Here is an 18,293-nt window from a genome sequence, read left to right on the forward strand (position 1 = left end):
GGAGCCAGCATTGTGAAGACAAGTACAGTCCAGGAGTACTCTGTTGACAGTCTTTCCCTCTTTCTTTACAAGGTGTAGGGCAGAGTCGTCAGCCGCTCCCCAGGGGGCGGAGCCGGCATTGAGATGGCAGAGCACAGGCTCTATCAGAGTCAAGGGGCACTCCCCCCAGCCATCCTGGTGTAATCTTTCTATTCACCACCTGTCTTCTCCCAGCTCTGTCACTCACACAAACCAGACAGCAAATACACATACGAGCAGAGGCTGGCCGAGATGGTTAGGCAAGCAAATGCTAACTTTCTAAAAGTAGCATTTGCAAACACAGGATATTAAAATAAACTTTACTAAAAGAAGTATTTTATTATTCTGAGTTCAGGCATATTAAACTTGACTTCCTACCATGTTCCCTGAGTGTAATAATCCAGCAGCCCATTCTGGCCTACGAGAACAGGTAGCCTTGCAATAGTGAAGAACGAGAATGGCTGTAATTCACTATTAGGACATGCCACGCACATCAGGGCGTGTCCTACCTTATGCTTACAACGCACCCTGCCCGTGGGCCTACCAAAGGGGTGACTGATATGAAGTAAAGGGAAGGGTCAGAGGCTGGTGAGTGTGTTCCCTTACCCAGCCGGCACGACAGTACGAGACTGCACACAGGTTCTGCAATGGCAGACCTTAGACACATTTTACAAGGCGGCTTCTGTGGGTGGCACAACTCGCGCTGCAGGCCCACGAGCCGTATCGGTACTTACACGTCCTGGCACTCCTGGTGCACTTTACTGGGGACTGACAGTAAATCAAATAAGCCAATCATGGAAATCAATTACACATATACACTTTACATTGGGAGCACTTGCACTGTGGCACGGATTGGCCGTGGCGCAGTGCCCTGAGCAGCGAACCATGAAGACGCGTCGAGCTGAAATGGACAAAGCGGGCCCACGGGACACTCGTGGAGTGTGGGCCTCTGAGAATTGGTGCAAAAGGTGCTCGGGCTGGGGCTTCAAGCACCCCAATGCACAACTTCAGGGTACCTCGGGAAGTAGGTGCAGTGTGCAAATGCAGGATGTCCCGGAGTTGCAGACCCACGTCTCTCCTGTCCGCCACAGGTTTCAGCTTTGCTGGGAGCGCAGGTCAGCGCCAGAGATGTCTAGAAGTCCATGTCCTGAGTCGCAGATTCTTTGGGATTCGGCAGGAGCCTCGAAAATGCAGACCGGCAAAGTTGCTGTGGGTGCCTGTTTGAACCAGGTGGTCACTCCTTGAACACAAGGGAGATTTCTTCCATCTTCCAGTCGATATGGGATGTCGAAAGTCCAGGATATACGTTGCAGAGTTTCGTCCAGGTTAATCTAAAGTCCCAGGGACTAACTCTAAGGTCCCTCCTAGGGGTGGACCTGGGGAGGGGGTGGTTACACCCCTTCCCCTTTGTCCAGTTTCGCACCAGAGCTGGGGCTGAGTGCCCCAGCAACTGGTTTGAACTGGGAAATGCATGGAGCACCTTGTGTGCCCCAGGCAGTGTCTGGAAAGTACCAGTAACTACCTGTTTTCTCCCTCTGGAAGGGGGGGAATGCTAGGCGTGGGGGGGGGAGGGGTTCCAACGCGTTTGACATCTTACACGACATGTTTTGATAAAGCCAAATCAAAGTTAGCATTAACCGCAAGGATTATAATGCACTTAAGAGTATATGGTATGGCTATATCATAGAACATCTATAAGGAGATGGTTGCGAAAGCTGCAGAGGGGCTCAGCTCATGCTAGGGCACCCTCTCACACAATACCAAGCACTCTGCCTCCAGGATTGTCAAGGCCTGCCATAGGAGTGACTTATAGGTTACTATGTGTATATATGAGGTAGATATAGGTATGCTATATCCAAGTAAGGGGTGATTACACCACCTTACCCAGACTGTACGAACAGACCTGTAGTATCAGTTTGGAAGGTTAACCAGGGGTGGCACAATACATGCTGCAGCCCCTGGTAGGCCTAGGGTGCACCTATCCCCTGGGTACCTAGGGTACACTATACGGGGGCTCAAAAGGGTGCCCCAGTATCCAATCTGGTATGTACCTAAAGTACATGGTATCAATTTATAGAGAGAACAGCCAGGCTGTGGGCCACAGCCCTGCTAATCAGGCCCAGAACAGAGAACAGATTTCTAGGGACAGCGCTTTACCCTTTCAGTGCCTTCGTTTTCCACACCAGTGGTCAGTGTACTTCATAGCTCCGCAATTCTAGCGTGGATGCCGAGAAAAGTAACTAACGTCAGCATTCTGCGAGTTGCCCCTATATAGGCACCGCGCGCCTCACTTCCGGTGCGGATGACGCCATTTGGAGCCGAACGACGCTACCTACCAGCGCACGGGGGTGCAGCTCAAGAAAAATTTGCGTATCCAGTCTGACACCTGCCGATAATACTAAGGTAAGGAATTTGCGGCTAGATAAAGTCTCTACAAGATAAGGCGTTATCAAAGGTAGGTAACTTGTTTGATAGGATGGATCTGATTAATGTGTTACAATGATTTGTGCATCTCCTAAGGACCGTGTTGAGCTAACTATGAGTAGCGCATAACGTAAAAAAATAAATTAAATGCACTTTGAAATGTCATTTGCACTTGTGCGTAACACCTTCAGGCATTATAGTTTTCACCTGGACTCTTGTGTATGTTCCTTGATTTACACCTATGCACAAAAAATTAGAAATAAGTTGTTCAAACGGTGTATGCACAGACTTGCACAGTCAACTACCACTAGGTAAAACCTAGTGGGAGGTGCCCATGCAAGGACCTTTTGCCTTCAGCTTCTTCTCAGTGCTAGTGCGAGACCAGGGGTACATTGTATTTGTGCCCGTTGATTCGATGGCGCTGTTTAACCCCTTCACTGCTATTCCGCCGCAGTGCTAAGGGGGCGGGGAGGCCACGCGGCGGCCGCATGCTGGTGACGGAACCGCTCCGTCACCAGCGTCGGTGGCGCTGTGCTCATGACGGAGCGGTTCCGTCATGGCCCGCCCCGCTCAATAGAACGCTCAGCGCAGGCGCGGAATTCGCGCCGCGCATGAGCAGCGAGCGGGCCATGACGGAACCGCTCTGTCATCAGCACAGCGCACCCGCAGCTGATGACGGAGCGGTTCCGTCATCAGCATGCAAAGGGTTAAAGTCAGTGGCGGCTCCCACAGATCGGGGTGACAGGGCTGGGGGGGTAAATAAAAAATAAGAACAGGAAGCACCCAGGCTCCCCTAAGCCAGTCACAACACTGCAATGCAGCATTGTGATTGGTCAGAGCGCCGTGGATCGGCGCTCGGCCAGGGACTGGGGGACTGGAAGCATGGGCATGTTCTTTACCCAGGCTGTAATGCAAAGAGAACATGCAAAGTGCACATGGCTGTTTGGCGGGCCGGAGACGACTGGCCAGCAGTCATACACACTTACTGAGTGCCCCCCACGTGTCCTCCTGCTCTGAGAGCAGAGAGCTCGGCCGCCCCACAAAGCTATTACAGCAGGAAAAAATAAAACGAGTTATTATCATTTTATTTTTCCTTTATTTACACTGCTGAAAGCAGTAGGGCGACGCTCCTCCGTCTTAGCGGAGGAGCCGCCACTAAAGCCCCCTGGTTGAGTGTGACTGAATATGTTCGTGGACTGAGGCACTTTATGCAATCTTTAACCAGGGAATGGGGAGAGGTTCACTCTGCTTTTATCACATGAATTCACGCAAATGTATTGGTATTCTCTCCACTCTAGCCAAAGCTATGAAATTGGTAAAACGGACAAGAAATATTCACCAGGACAGGAGATGCAGGTAAGCAATGTGAACACTGAATGCAATGCTTAGAGTGCGCTTTGTGCACGTGGAAACTGTAAAATAAGGATCCACAAATTGAAGGTAAAAAGTAGAGGTTTATTTGAAGAAAAGATCCCATCCACAGGTGAGCATCCAGCCAGCAATAAAGTAGGATAGCAACTGCTTAGTGATCAAAGGATAACATTCCATATGAGAATCCAGTGTCTCATGACATCAGCGCAGCTATGTCATGAGGCACAGACACACAGAACCAGGATGCCACACATCTCCCTTCTAACAATAACAAGAAAATCATAAGGGAAAACTAAACAATACTAAAGCATAAATCACACAGTGACATAGTCTTTTAAATATTTAGGAGAATGAGAAACCCTTGCAGACTTGCGAAGAAGTGAGGAAGACTCAACTCTAGGAGTTTGAGAATGACGACTGCAAGAAGCCTCCACAAGATCATTGCTAACCACCACCACCCTGTTCAAATTCCAAACACGATGATCAGCAGTTTTGATGGCGTTCTTAAAAACTTTGATGACACGAATAGGCTTCTTAAAGGTAGCAGAAAGAGCCTTATTGTTTTTGCAGGGATTCTTAATAAGTACCCAATCTCCCACTTTAACAAGTGTGACCTTAACAGAATGTCTCGCATCAAACATCCTTTTTCTAGACTCAATTCTAGAAAGTTCACGCGACATCCACTCATCACAGTCATCACGAGGAGGTGGTTGCAAATCATTGACCCATGCAGGTACCACAAGGGTATTAGGAGTACGTGATCTAAAAAGTTCAAAGGGGGTCTTCCCAGTAACAGCATGGGGAGATAACCTGTAAACCTTAACCTTCTTAAAGACATATGTCCTCCAATCCGTGCCAGCAGACTTAGCCATTCTGATAGTTTCTTTAAGAACACGGTTAAATCTCTCAACCATACCGTTGGTTTCTGGGTGGTAAAGGGAAGACTTTTTGTGTTTAACACCTTGCTCTAACAGAAAATTTTCCATCTCCTTAGAGACTAATTGGGGACCATTATCTGTGAGGATGGTGTTAGGGATGCCCTCTCTAGCAAAAAGTTTGGTCAAAAAATCCATGACGTGCCTAGTCTCGATACCACGAGTTATGGCAATTTCTGGCCACCTAGAAAAGAAATCAACAAGAACAAGAACATACCACTCACAACCAGCTGATGTAATAGGCCCCAAAATATCCAAACCCACCTCTTTCCAGGGCGCATCTGGTCTATCTCTTATCACCATGGGTTGGACTTTAGGTTTTGCTACCTTCTCACTAAGAGCACAGTCAATGCAATCCCTAACTTTGCGTTCCACTTCCAAATCCATATTTGGCCACCAATATGACCTCCTTAAAATCTCCTTAGTTTTAGAGACACCTAAATGGCCAATATGTGCTAAAGACATAAGCTCATCCCGAAGAGCTAGGGGTGGAACTAATCTAGTTCCTCTAAAAAGTAAGCCATCCTGTTCAGAAAGCTGATCTTTAACATGCCAAAATTTCTCAAGGCCTTCATTACATTTGGGTTTATTCTTCCATCCTGTCATTAGGAGTTTAAGTACTTCTACAAGAGTCGAATCCTCCTGAACCATCTTCAACCACCTCTCTTTATCAATGACAGCCTCTTCTACAACACAAACCATCTCATCGTCCTCATCACAATCTTCCTCATCCTCAACCTCAGAACTGGGAACAAGGCGAGACAGGGCATCCGCTACTTTGTTTTCTACTCCAGGTAGGTACTTTACATCAAAATCATAATCTTGCAAACCAACAACCCATTTAGTGATCCTACCAGACACTGCATCTATACCTTTTTTTTTTTAAATTTCACAAAGTGGTTTGTGATCCGTCCTGACCTCAAAATTGGTTCCCCACAATAGGTTTTTAAGCTTCTTGACTGATCAGTAAACAGCGAGAGCTTCACGCTCAATCACCGAGTATCGAGTTTCAGCTCCCTTTAAACTCCTTGACAAGAAAAGAATGACCCTCTCAATGCCCTCAAACTTCTGTACAAGTACCGCACCTAAACCTTTCAAGCTTGCATCAGTAATCAAAATAGATTTTTCAGAAGGATCAAAACTGCTTAATTTCGGAGCAGAAGCTAGCCTCTCCTTGACGACCTCAAATTCGTGCTGACATTTCTCTCCCCAAATGAAATCTACACCCTTCTTCAACAAGTATCTCATATTGGCACACAAAGAGGCAAAGTCTTTCACAAACTTGCTATAATATTCAGCAAGTCCCAAAAAACTCATCAACTCTTCCTTGTTCTGTGGGGAAGACATCTTAGAAATGGTAGAGATCAGATTTTCCTTAGGCAAAATTCCTCCTTCCGTAATAGTGTGACCTAGATAATCAATGGAAGTTTTTCTAAACTTACATTTCTCAATCTTGACAGTCAAACCTGCATCACACAACCTTCCTAGAACAGCAAACAGCCTAAAATCATGTTGAGAATTATCTATGCCAAACACGAGAATATCGTCTTGGTAGACTCTGACACCATGTAAACCTTTTAAGACTTTCTCTAATGCCCTCTGAAAAACCGATGCGGCTGACACTAAACCAAATGGTAGTTTAACGAACCTAAAATGCCATAAGGTGTTACAAAAGAGGTTAAATCTTTCGAATCCTCTTCCAACCTAATCTGATGGTACGCAGACCTTAGATCAATGGTGCTGAAAATTTTAGCACCTTTAAGTAGCATAAGCATGTTTGCAATCTTGGGTAGAGGATAATGATCAGTAACCACACACTTGTTGAGTTCTCTTAAATCAACACAGAGACGGAGAGAGTTGTCCGATTTCTTGGCTGCGACAATCGGGGCAACCCACTCCGTTCCCTCTACTGTTTCTATAATGCCTCCCTTGACTAGCTTATCAAGTTCATCTTTAACTTGTTCTCTGACTGCTACAGGAACATTTCGTACTTTGCAGCAGACAGGTACAGCATCCTTCTTCAAGATGATACGATGACAATAGTCATTAAGACATCCCAAATTCTCCGAAAAAACTTTAGGAAATTTGGTTTTAAGTTCACTAGTGAAATCATGAGAGACTAATGAAACAATTTGAGGAGTGTAGGGAAAAGGCTCTTTTAAAAGAATAGGGGGTGAGGAGTTCGGATCAAGCATAACACCCAAATCTTTGAGAGCGAACCAGCTTATTATGCTATCTCCTTTTTGAGAAACGTAAATTTTTGCTTTGGCCAACCTATTCTTATAATTAATCATTCCTTCAAAAACCCCAAGAAGTTTAATGGGTTGACCAGCATAACCAAATGGTCTTATATCGGGGCGTGACAGGTCAAGTTTATGTCCCAACTTACTCAAAAAAAAATCCTTTGCCACAATAGTAATTTTTGCCCCAGAATCGAACAAAACTTTTGTGGGATAACCTTCTACCAAAATTTCATCACAAGGGGAATTCTTTGCTTCTTCAGCACTTACAGTTTGAATACAAATTTGCCCACAATCTAGGTGTTCATCTAGATTATCTTCATTTTCAAAATCATAAAAAATTTCATTCACTCTACCTCTATAGTTTCCCCCTTTACAACATGAGGTGAAGTGTCCTTTCTTTTTGCACTTACTACAATAAGCTTTCCAACCTGGACATTGTCTATCTGTGGCAAAATGCCCCATTTTACCACATCTGTAACATTTTACTTGGGAGAAATCCAAACCGTTCTCCTTTTTTTTATAAGGAATTTTGTTCGAAACATTTTCATTTCCAGACTCTTTCTGGTGATTTTCACCTGTTCTAGCAGTAGATTTCACAACATTCACAGTTTCTTTCGTAGTTTTGTTCTCACCATTCTTTTTAATGACTTCTACACATTTAATAGAATGTTCTATCCTCTTTGCAATAGTAAGAACTTCCTCTAAAGAAGGTTCATCCTTCTGCCACAATTCTTCCCTCACCTTTTCAATATAACACCCAAGCATGAACTGATCTCTAATATGTTCATCAAGACTTGCCCCAAACTTACACGAGGAAGCAAGTTTCCTTAAAGCTGTAATATAGTTCTCAATCGTCTCTTCTTCCATTTGTGTTCTCCGACCAAAATGATATCTTTCTAAAATTGTACTGACTCTAGGAAGATAATGCTCATCCAGTTTTGCAATACATATTTCATATTCATTTAAACTACCATCATCAATGTCAGGTAAATGATCGAATACCTCTTGTCCTTCTGCCCCCAAACAGTGTAAAAGTAGAGCTGTCTTCCTTTCAGCACTCAAACTAGATCCACACACCCTTGCATAACTTTCGAACACTTTACGCCATTTTTTCCATCTAATAGGTGGATCCCCAGGTGAGGACAAAAAGAAAGGGGGAGCAGTGACATTTTGCATTTTGTTGTAGAATAAAGAAAAATAGAGCACAAAATGAAAATAAGAAAAGAAATGTCTATTATGTGTGCGTGTCACAGCAGTGGGACACACAAAATCAGTTCCAAGTGAGTGTATCAAACAACAATGTGTGTGTGTGTCACAGAAGCAGGACACACTACAATGTGTGTGTGTCACAGAAGCAGGACACACTACAATGTGTGTGTGTCACAGAAGCAGGACACACGAAAGGTTGTCTAATATGTGTGTGTGTGTCACAGTGGCAGAACACACAACAGGAGTTTCCAGTGAGTGTGTCAGAGGTGAAAAAATGAAAGAAAACAGTACCTTAAAATTGTTGATAGAGAAGGTGGCAAATTTTGTAGATAATAAGAGAGTTCAGGGTAAAATAGAAGAATAGCGATGACTAGCGGTGTTCATAACGCGATTACAGCGTAACGCGTATATTGTGAACTGGAAACCGAAAAATTCACCAATCAAAGATGGGGCCCACGTCTGCGTGACTCCCAGGGTGCCTTGCGGCACGTTTGCGTGCCTCCCGGCAGGCTTTGTGAAGAGTCGAGAAGCGAGGTGAAGCAAGATGTTTATCTTCTAAAGCTTCCAGATTCTGGCTATGGCGTTCTTTTGGAAGAGGCAGCTCGCTCGTGAGGACCCTCGCTCGTGAAGACGCTTGCGAAGACGTTGGCAGGTAGGACACTATTTCGAAAAATGCAGGTTGCAGAGATCGAGTGCGCTGTATAAAATAAGCGCAAAAGTGTCTGATGTAGTAATTTAAAAGTCCAATAAAGTTAACACCACTAGGTTACACCATCAGAAATATGCAGGAAGAAAACAAAGTGGTTTGTTTTCTCATTAAAAATTAAGTTGGAATCTTCTTACCCTGAAAATGGAAATAGAAGTCTCTTTTTCTTTTTAAGTCCAGTCCAAAGTTATTCAAATATGTTCCATCTTGAAAGTTGAATGCCACCAGAGTATCTCAGGTTGTTCCAAGTATCCAGGAATTTTCAAAGGAACAAATGTTTTTTTAAAGAAAAAAAAAAAAAAATCTTGAGATAGGTGTTGAGATCTTATCTTCTTCTTCCCATCCTGCGTCGCCAAATGTAAAATAAGGATCCACAAATTGAAGGTAAAAAGTAGAGGTTTATTTGAAGAAAAGATCCCATCCACAGGTGAGCATCCAGCCAGCAATAAAGTAGGATAGCAACTGCTTAGTGATCAAAGGATAACATTCCATATGAGAATCCAGTGTCTCATGACATCAGCGCAGCTATGTCATGAGGCACAGACACACAGAACCAGGATGCCACAGAAACCGATCTCAAGCACGATGTAGAGGAGGCGGCGCACTTCAATAACATCCCATTCGGTGCATTCTTGTTTGTGATATACTTCTAGGTAATAAGGGTAGCGTTTTGTTCATTTTCACGTTGCAGACTTTTCAGGCACTGCTTTTAGTTTGTAAGAGGGGACATTTATTACACGCTGCTCTGAAATTACATGAATCACAAACTCCTGCTGCATTCTCTGACGTGGTGTTGCAGAGGAATGTATGACGTTACAACGCTTACATTTACAATGCATGCCTTTACAACTCAGTTTTTACATCGCAACATCCTTTACAATGCATTCTTTTACATAGTATGCCATTACATCGCATTTTCAGAAACTACCTTTACAATGCATTCCATTACATCGTATTATACCTTTACAATGCATACCATCACAATGCATACCATTATATTGCATTTAAGGTAAGTGTTGGATAGTATAGGCTTAATAATTACTATTCTAACTATAGTGAGTGCAACAGTAGGATACGTGTTGGATAGTGTAAGGGTACTATGCCTTGTAATGGTATGCGTTGTAATGACTTGCGATGTAATGCTTTTGTTGTAGTGACATGCATTGTCATGACATGCGTTGTAGTGACATGCAATGTAATGGCTGCTTTGTAATGACATGCGATGTAAAGGATGTTGCGATGTTGTGACTGCTATGTGAAGGTAGTGCGATGTAATGTCTGCGTTGTAAAGGTTGTTTCCCGTTGCAGAGTCCATGGAAAATGAATACACAAGTGCTCTCAATCTTCACAGACTAACCATCTTTGGAGTCTTAATAAAACAGTCTCACATAAAAAAGACCCATACACTGCAACTAGCTGTGGTTTCTGGCTCTACTGGCTTCCTCTCTTACCCAGTATAACGGTTACCTTATTTAGGTCCAGCAGAGCCGGTGTTAGCTGTCTCCTAGAGCTCATGCAATCCATTCAGATGGGCAGTAAGATCAGCCATTGATTGTTGAGCACTTAATCACGCTTGTCAGCCATTGGTTGATTATGTCATTCGTGACATAAGGATCTTTTCCCTCCTGCAGCCTCGACAAGTGGTACCTTTTATTTGTATAGTAGTGGCATATTTTCACTTGGAGAAAGCATTCGCCTTTCCATGTTTTATACCACTGACAAGTTTTGTTTACTGAGCGGGGAAACTATTTTCAAACATGTGCTGTGTATTTTTAGCAAAAAACATGGGAAAGACATGGCTTGGTAGTTCGGACTGGACTGTTCCCATGAGGCACAGGGTCAGAGCTGATTTGCATATAGCCAGTGTCTAACCCAGGGTGGTGTGGTGGTGTGAAGTGCAAAAAAACGATGGATTTAGGCCCAGATCCTTGTACTGGGGTGAATGTATGACATTGTTCTTGTAGGTATCAAGGACTCCCTGATATGGATAGGACTCCTGGGTCAGGGACAACAATTTTTTTGTAAAGGCATATACCCAGGCAGACTTTAAGTACAGAAGCTGGCTATTAAAGGAGACATATTTATATACACAAAAATAATCAAAAAATAATCAATGCAATGAACTGGGATGATATCAAAAGGGATAATTTTGAATATAAATATAATATAAATATAAAAGATGAATAGATACATATAATTCACGGATTATACAATAAAAAGATTTTTCTTAAAACTTGTGTGGCTGTTTTCACAATATATTAGAGAAACATCATGGTATATATAAAAAAGAACTTTTTATTTCAATAATGTTCTCTAATTATGGAGAATAGGGCTGTGTGTCAACGCGTTTCGACAAAGTCTTTTGTCTTCATCAGGACAAATGGATATTCAGCCAATTTTTCCAAAATATGTTATGACCAAAAAAGGTTCGAAGTAGATATAGGGAGTAAGGCACCTCTCCTTTGAGATCCGGAGTCGGTATGTGATAGCTGTTTAATCAGTGTTCACTGCTTCCATCTTACTTCTACCTAAAACTACTCTTCGTCATCTTTTTAAAAAGGGAGGGAAACCTCAAGCATTCACAGCCATTTTCATCATAGTGTATCGTAGCGGTCGGTAAAGCCGTCAGTTCATATAGCTTTTACACCTGTCGGTTGTTCAGAAAAAACGTGGCAATGAAATAGAAGCCGTTGGTTATTTCAATGAGGCGCGGTAAAGGATAAAAACAGTTGCGTATCTTAACTCCGCTTTCATTAATCGGGGGCTGTAATGCAGCTTGGATGTTTTGTTGATGTTTTGTTGACCAGGGTACGTCCACATGGAAAGATATTCGCGGTGCTCGAGACGTCTCGACCTCCCTCAGTAGTTCGAAACAAACTACTGAGGGAGGTCGAGACGTCTCGAGCACCGCGAATATCTTTCCAAGTGGACGTACCCTGGTCAACAAAACATCCAAGCTGCATTACAGCCCCCGAGTAATGAAAGCGAAGTTAAGATACGCAACTGTTTTTATCCTTTACCGCGCCTCATTGAAATAACCAACAGCTTCTATTTCATTGCCACGTTTTTTCTGAACAACCGACAGGTGTAAAAGCTATATGAACTGACGGCTTTACCGACCGCTACGATACACTATGATGAAAATGGCTGTGAATGCTTGAGGTTTCCCTCCCTTTTTAAAAAGATGACGAAGAGTAGTTTTAGGTAGAAGTAAGATGGAAGCAGTGAACACTGATTAAACAGCTATCACATACCGACTCCGGATCTCAAAGGAGAGGTGCCTTACTCCCTATATCTACTTCGAACCTTTTTTGGTCATAACATATTTTGGAAAAATTGGCTGAATATCCATTTGTCCTGATGAAGACAAAAGACTTTGTCGAAACGCGTTGACACACAGCCCTATTCTCCATAATTAGAGAACATTATTGAAATAAAAAGTTCTTTTTTATATATACCATGATGTTTCTCTAATATATTGTGAAAACAGCCACACAAGTTTTAAGAAAAATCTTTTTATTGTATAATCCGTGAATTATATGTATCTATTCATCTTTTATATTTATATTAAAAATTATCCCTTTTGATATCATCCCAGTTCATTGCATTGATTATTTTTTGATTATTTTTGTGTATATAAATATGTCTCTTTTAATATCCAGCTTCTGTACTTAAAGTCTGCCTGGGTATATGCCTTTACAAAAAAATGTATGACATTGTTCTACATTCTGTCCATCAACTGTGTTTTTTGCAATTTTCACCCCGAGTGTGCTGGGTATACTCAGACGTGAGTCCCAGGCTCTCCACACCACTGGAGTCAAGCTATCCAGGCTGATGAAGGCTGATACCCAGAAACCGGTCCTTGGATGCTTGATTCCAGTCTGGGAAAGACATGGCTTGGTAGTTCGGACTGGACTGTTCCCATGAGGCACAGGGTCAGAGCTGATTTGCATATAGCCAGTGTCTAACCCAGGGTGGTGTGGAGTGCAAAAAACTATGGATTTAGGCCCAGATCCTTGTACTGGGGTGAATGTATTACATTGTTCTACATCCTGTCCATCAACTGTGTTTTTTGTTTATTTTTAGCAGCCAGCATGACAAATGAAAGAAGTGGGCTTAGAAGATATATAGTGGTGGATGAAGGCCTCTCCTTTGCATTTCTTAGAGAAATGCTGATTGGTCACTACCCATGAAAAGAGAATACGCTGGGCAAAAATCATCACGTTAGATCTGACTCAGATAGGCCAGCAGGGTTGGGACAATTTGATATACATGTTAGATGGTCTGTGCACATCCAGAAGGCCGGAAGGGTTTTTAATTAAAGTCCCGAACTTCCTAGGGACTGCTCTGATGCCATTGCTTAGCAACAATTGACAAAGCATTGGGGGCTGGACAGCACTCCAGCTTGCCTGATGGGTCATCCTAAAGCCAAATTCATCATCTTACAGGCAGCTCAGAGAAGATCCTATCTGTCATCACCATACACTGGCCCTTCTGATAAAGAGTAGAACAAATGATACCTTTTGCAGGAGAGTTGCAACCTGTATTAACACTGCAGCTAACCTGGCAATCACAGGTTGGTACAACAGACAGATCTGGTCAGATATTGCTCCTTGCTGTTGTAGGAGAGTAGGGTCTGCAATCCTATGATCACCCCAGATTTTTGCTTTTTGCTTCACTGGTTTACGACTTCCCTGGCTGTGGGCCTGCTAATCAGACCCACAGCCTAGCTGTTCTCTCACTAAATTGACACGTGTACCTTAGGTGCATATACCAATTGGTACTGGGTCACCTTATCAGACCCTGTAACTCAGGGCATAGGTGTACCCACGGCCTACCAGGGGCTGCAGCATGTATTATGCCACCCCTGGCTGGCCATCTAAATCTAACACAACTGGCTGCACAACAGCTGGGGCAAGGTGGTGTAATCACCCCTTGCTTTAGATATAGTATACCTATATCTAACCCTAAAATGGACACTTGTATTCCGATCAGTCACTCCTATGGCAGGCCTTAACAATCCTGAAGGCAGAGTGTTTGGAATCATGTGAGATGGTGCTCTGGCATGTGCTGAGCCCGTTTGCAGCTTGCGGAACCAAGTCCTAATAGCTGTTCCATGATAATGCATACCATATACTCTTAAGTGCATTATAATCCTCGCGGTTATATGCCAACTCTGGTATCGCTTTATCAAAACATGTCGAGTAAGGTGTCATACGAATTGGAATACTAACCCCTTGCCAATTCAGGCGACGGGGTTAGCATTCCACCCTTCTAGAGGGACACAACAAGTGTGTAACTGTGATCCCCGGTTAAAGTTAACTCGAGCCTCAGCATCACAAAATGGATGCTGCCACCACAGACACAAGTCTGACCTCCTGCTGCTGGGAGTCCTTCCAGCGAGGAGAGCTTGGACAAAGGGTTTCCTGTCAGGGGCGGTGCTAGCACCATCCCAGACAGGGTTTTGTGTATCCTGGGTAGGCAGGGCTGAATAGGAAGGTGACTGCAAGTGGCACCCCGGTGCTCACTATGCATAGGCCGGCTTGAACCAGTTCCAGGGGCACACCAGCCCCTGAGCTGGGGAAAGTCCGGCAGGGGAGAGGGGTGTAACCACCCCCCTTCCTGGTCCCACCCATGGGCAGGACCTAGTCGCGTACCAGCCCCTTTCTTTAGAATAAAGGTAGGAGCGGGGACCCTTCCAGATTAGATCATCTTTGAATCCTGAAACTACTTTCTACGAAAGGAACTCAAGACTTCTTCTTAAGATTTCTCCCTTGTGACTAAGGAGTAGTCACCCTGCTGCAGCAGGCAGCACCTAAGTATCTTGCGGTTTGCTGAGACGTCCTTCCTCCGGAACCAGACTGACCCAGCTCGACGAGACCCGGACTCCCTGCCCTCTCTGACCTCAACCTGCCTCTACAGCACAGCTGAGAACCGTAGGTGCGACGAGACCAGAGGACCCGGCGATCATCAGAACCAGCACAACACTGAACCAGCACGACCACCAAGGGACCCTCGAGTGGGTGCACTGGGGTAAGAGAAGCCCCAAACCCAAGCAGCACGAGCACCGAAGTCCAGCCCCCCAGCATCCACCAGATCTGCGTGGGGCCCTTTTGCTCCTGGGTTGCTGCTACGTTGTCCGGTCACTTGCCCGTTGGCTAGTGACCCTCCAGACGACGACCTACGTTGTTTTCACCGCTGGTCTAGCTCCTCTAGACTGGCCCTAGTCTCCTCCTGAAGGGGACCTTCCTCGGACCCTCCTGGTGCACCCAAGACGCCATTTTGTGTCGTCACGTGGGCTTGCCGTAGCCAAGGCTTGTTGCCTCCTTCACCGGATCCAGCATCGCCAGCAACAGACATCCGACGTGGGACAGCTCGCAGACCTCCAGCCTGGTCGACATCAGCGGCCCTGGTCCGTGCAGCAGCAGAATCCAGTGTCACCTCTTCACCTGGCTGAGTGACCTCGTCCGGTGCCATCCTGGTGCCCACCTAATCACTGGCTAGTGGTTCAGAACTCGGTCCCCTCTGCTTACAGGTACTCTCTTCACTGATACAGTCCTTGGATCAGCCCGGAACATCTTCACTGGTCGCCTGCCAGCAACTTCCACTTCAGGCTCCTGGTTCGTCAACGAGGATTCCCGACGACACTTGAACCCTATGCAGCCGCAGCCCCTGGTCCAGGTAAACCGAGTACTACGGTGCTCCAGCGTAGACCAACTCTCTAAGTGTCTAGATCCACTTTCGTTTTTGACCTACCTAGTCGGGTTCGCCCGAGAACACTAACTTTTGCATTTACTAGTATCCATAGACTTTGTCCGGCATTACGCGTGAGAGTTCCCACTCTGCACACGACGTCCATAGGCCTCCTGCTTCTAATCTAAGGGTTCAGCATTGTAGGCCTAGCGATTCTAAAGTCTCTGAGAGTAGTACTTACCTGCTAGTAATTTCGCATTCCACTTCCATTGTATATTGTTTTTCGTGCCCCTCGGGCATTTGTGTAAATTGTGCGACTTTCAGTATTTCTTTAAGAGTTTTGTATTGTGCTTAGCACCCTGTCCTCATAAAGAGTCCAGGGTTGTTGTGTTATAAATAAATATCCTTTTATTTTCATAACAACTTGTGTGGTGTCCTTTCACTTGGTGTTCAAGGGGTATATGTGATGGTATAACAGCTGGCTTAACACGCCTTCTAGAGTTTAGCCTGAAGACTGCTCTTGTCCATGCTACTAGGATAGCTGGTCTATAAGGTTGACTTACAACCAATCATCAATAAGGGTCGTTTGGACTGATACATAGTGATCACTAGAATAGTGAGCACTGCATATCAGGCCACCTTCTCACATTGGTGGCAGCGGTGGGATTTGAGCTTGCTGTTGTTTTACCACACGTATCCTAAGAATATCATTTGAAAGATCACATAAGTACCAAGGTACATATAACTTAGCTTAGAATACTCTGAGTTCTACTGAACCAGCTGTTGTAGTTCAACAGTGCCTAGCACACCCTGACTACAACTCTTAGCAAGGGATCAGTAGGCAAACAAATAGTGTAGGTAGGTGCATCACTTACACCACACTAGAAGCATGTCAGACAAAGGAGGAAACTCAGAGGCCCCCCTTATGTCAGTCGACCCTCCACAGATCATCTCAAGATATGCAGCTCTTAGCTTCCAGGAGATGAGACAAGTGTGTACCTCCAGGAAGCTAAAACAGGGTTTTAACCCTACCATCCCATTCCTGATTGGTCTCTTAGAGACTTATGATGCCAGGAGGGCTTCTAACACAGGCCCTCCTAATCCAGATGGGAGCATGCCCCCCTTAGAGGGAACCCTTGGGGACCCTGACCTCCAACTCAATGGAACAGTTAGTGAAGGAGAGGAGGAGGATACAGAGTTGTCAGGGGATGAGGCAGATAAGGGTCAGGTAGAAGTCAGTAGACTCACCAGGACCAACTTAAGCAGGCATGAGAATGGACTTGGGAGACCCCCAGGGCCACTCTCAGGCAGGCTTAACATTGGGAGTGGACGAGTTAGGTCTCTATCCAGAGGCTCTAACAGATCCATTTGAACCAATGGCTCTCAGACCTCTTCTCACAGAGGGATGACATCCCCTCAGAGAAGAGAGCATGAAGCAAAGATGAGGGAAGTCAATCTGAGGATTGAAAGGGAAGAACTTGCCCTGGCCAAAGAGAGACTTGCCTTTGCTAGAGAGCAGAAATTGAGTGGGGCAGACCCCACTGGTGGCAGCATTTTACCTAGAGAAAAGGACAGGAGTTTAGACACTAGACACCTGAGTAAGATAGTGCCCCCCTTTAAACAAGGGGATGATATCCACAAATGGATAACTGCTTTGGAGAGGGCCTGCACTGTCCAGTGCGTCCCCCAGAGTCAGTGGGCAGCTGTCTTGTGGCTCTCCTTTGAAGGCAATGGTAGAGATAAGCTCCTCACTACTAGAGCTGAGGATGCTAACAATTACCAAGTCCTGAAAAACACACTGATAGATGGGTTTGGCTTAACCACTGAGCAGTACAGGTTGCTGTTCAGGGATACCCAGAAAACTCAGTCTCAGGATTGGTCTGACTTTGTGGATTGTGCCACTAAGGCTTTGGAGGGCTGGTTGCTGGGCAGTAAGGTTACTGATTATACAGGATTTACAATCTGATCATGAGAGAACAGATTTTAAATAATTGTCAGAACCAGTTGTTGCACCAGCACCATGTTGACTCAGATCTGACCTCTCCCCAAGAATTGGGAAAGAAGGCAGACAGATGGGTCAGAACAAGGATCAAGCAGAACCAGGCTCAGAACCAGGGTGGTCAGAAGAAAGCAGACCAGAAGGGTAATAATAAGAATGAGCAAAATGACCAGAAGCCTTCGACAGGCCCCCAACAAACCAAAGAGGGTGGGGGCCAGGCTTCACAGCAGAAAAAGAAGACTCAAGAAGGCCAGTCTAAAAGGTGGTGCCAATACTGTAAAAGTAAAACTCACTGGTTTAGTGAGTGCACCAAGAAAGGGGGGCAAACTCCTACCACTACAGCCCCTAAGGCAACTGCTCCCCCTAGTACAGTCAGTAGTGGTAGTGCACCTCCCAAGGGATTAGTTGGGTTAACCCTGGGATCTGAGGGGTATGACAACTTAGTTGGCACTCTTACTCAGGCAGTCCTTGTCTGTACTGGGAATGTGGATATATCCCCTGATGCAAGTCCCAATACTTTGGGCAAATACAGGCAGACACCGTTTATAAATGGAAAAATGGCTCAGGCCTACAGGGACACTTGTGCCAGTGTCACAATAGTGACACCTAACTTTGTGGACCCTGGTCAGATCATGCTGGGTACAGACTACCTAGTGGCCAAAAGAAAGTTGTGGTTAGTTCAGACCTCCCAGTTG

The 18,293-nt window shown here is 44.9% G+C and overlaps 1 protein-coding gene across 1 annotated transcript in view; it reads left to right on the forward strand.

Annotated features, from left to right (window-relative positions):
• The window catches only part of TEX11 (testis expressed 11), a 1,326,855-nt gene that overhangs the window by 479,137 nt on the left and 829,425 nt on the right, over positions 1-18,293 (forward strand). Inside the window, exon 10 of the mRNA XM_086918299.1 lies at positions 3,741-3,798. Coding sequence (XP_086774425.1) covers positions 3,741-3,798 — 58 coding nt within the window. The remainder of the gene's footprint in view (positions 1-3,740; positions 3,799-18,293) is intronic.

Source organism: Lissotriton vulgaris, chromosome 4_1 (genome assembly GCF_964263255.1).
Source record: "Lissotriton vulgaris chromosome 4_1, aLisVul1.2, whole genome shotgun sequence".
NCBI classification, from domain to species: domain Eukaryota; kingdom Metazoa; phylum Chordata; class Amphibia; order Caudata; family Salamandridae; genus Lissotriton; species Lissotriton vulgaris.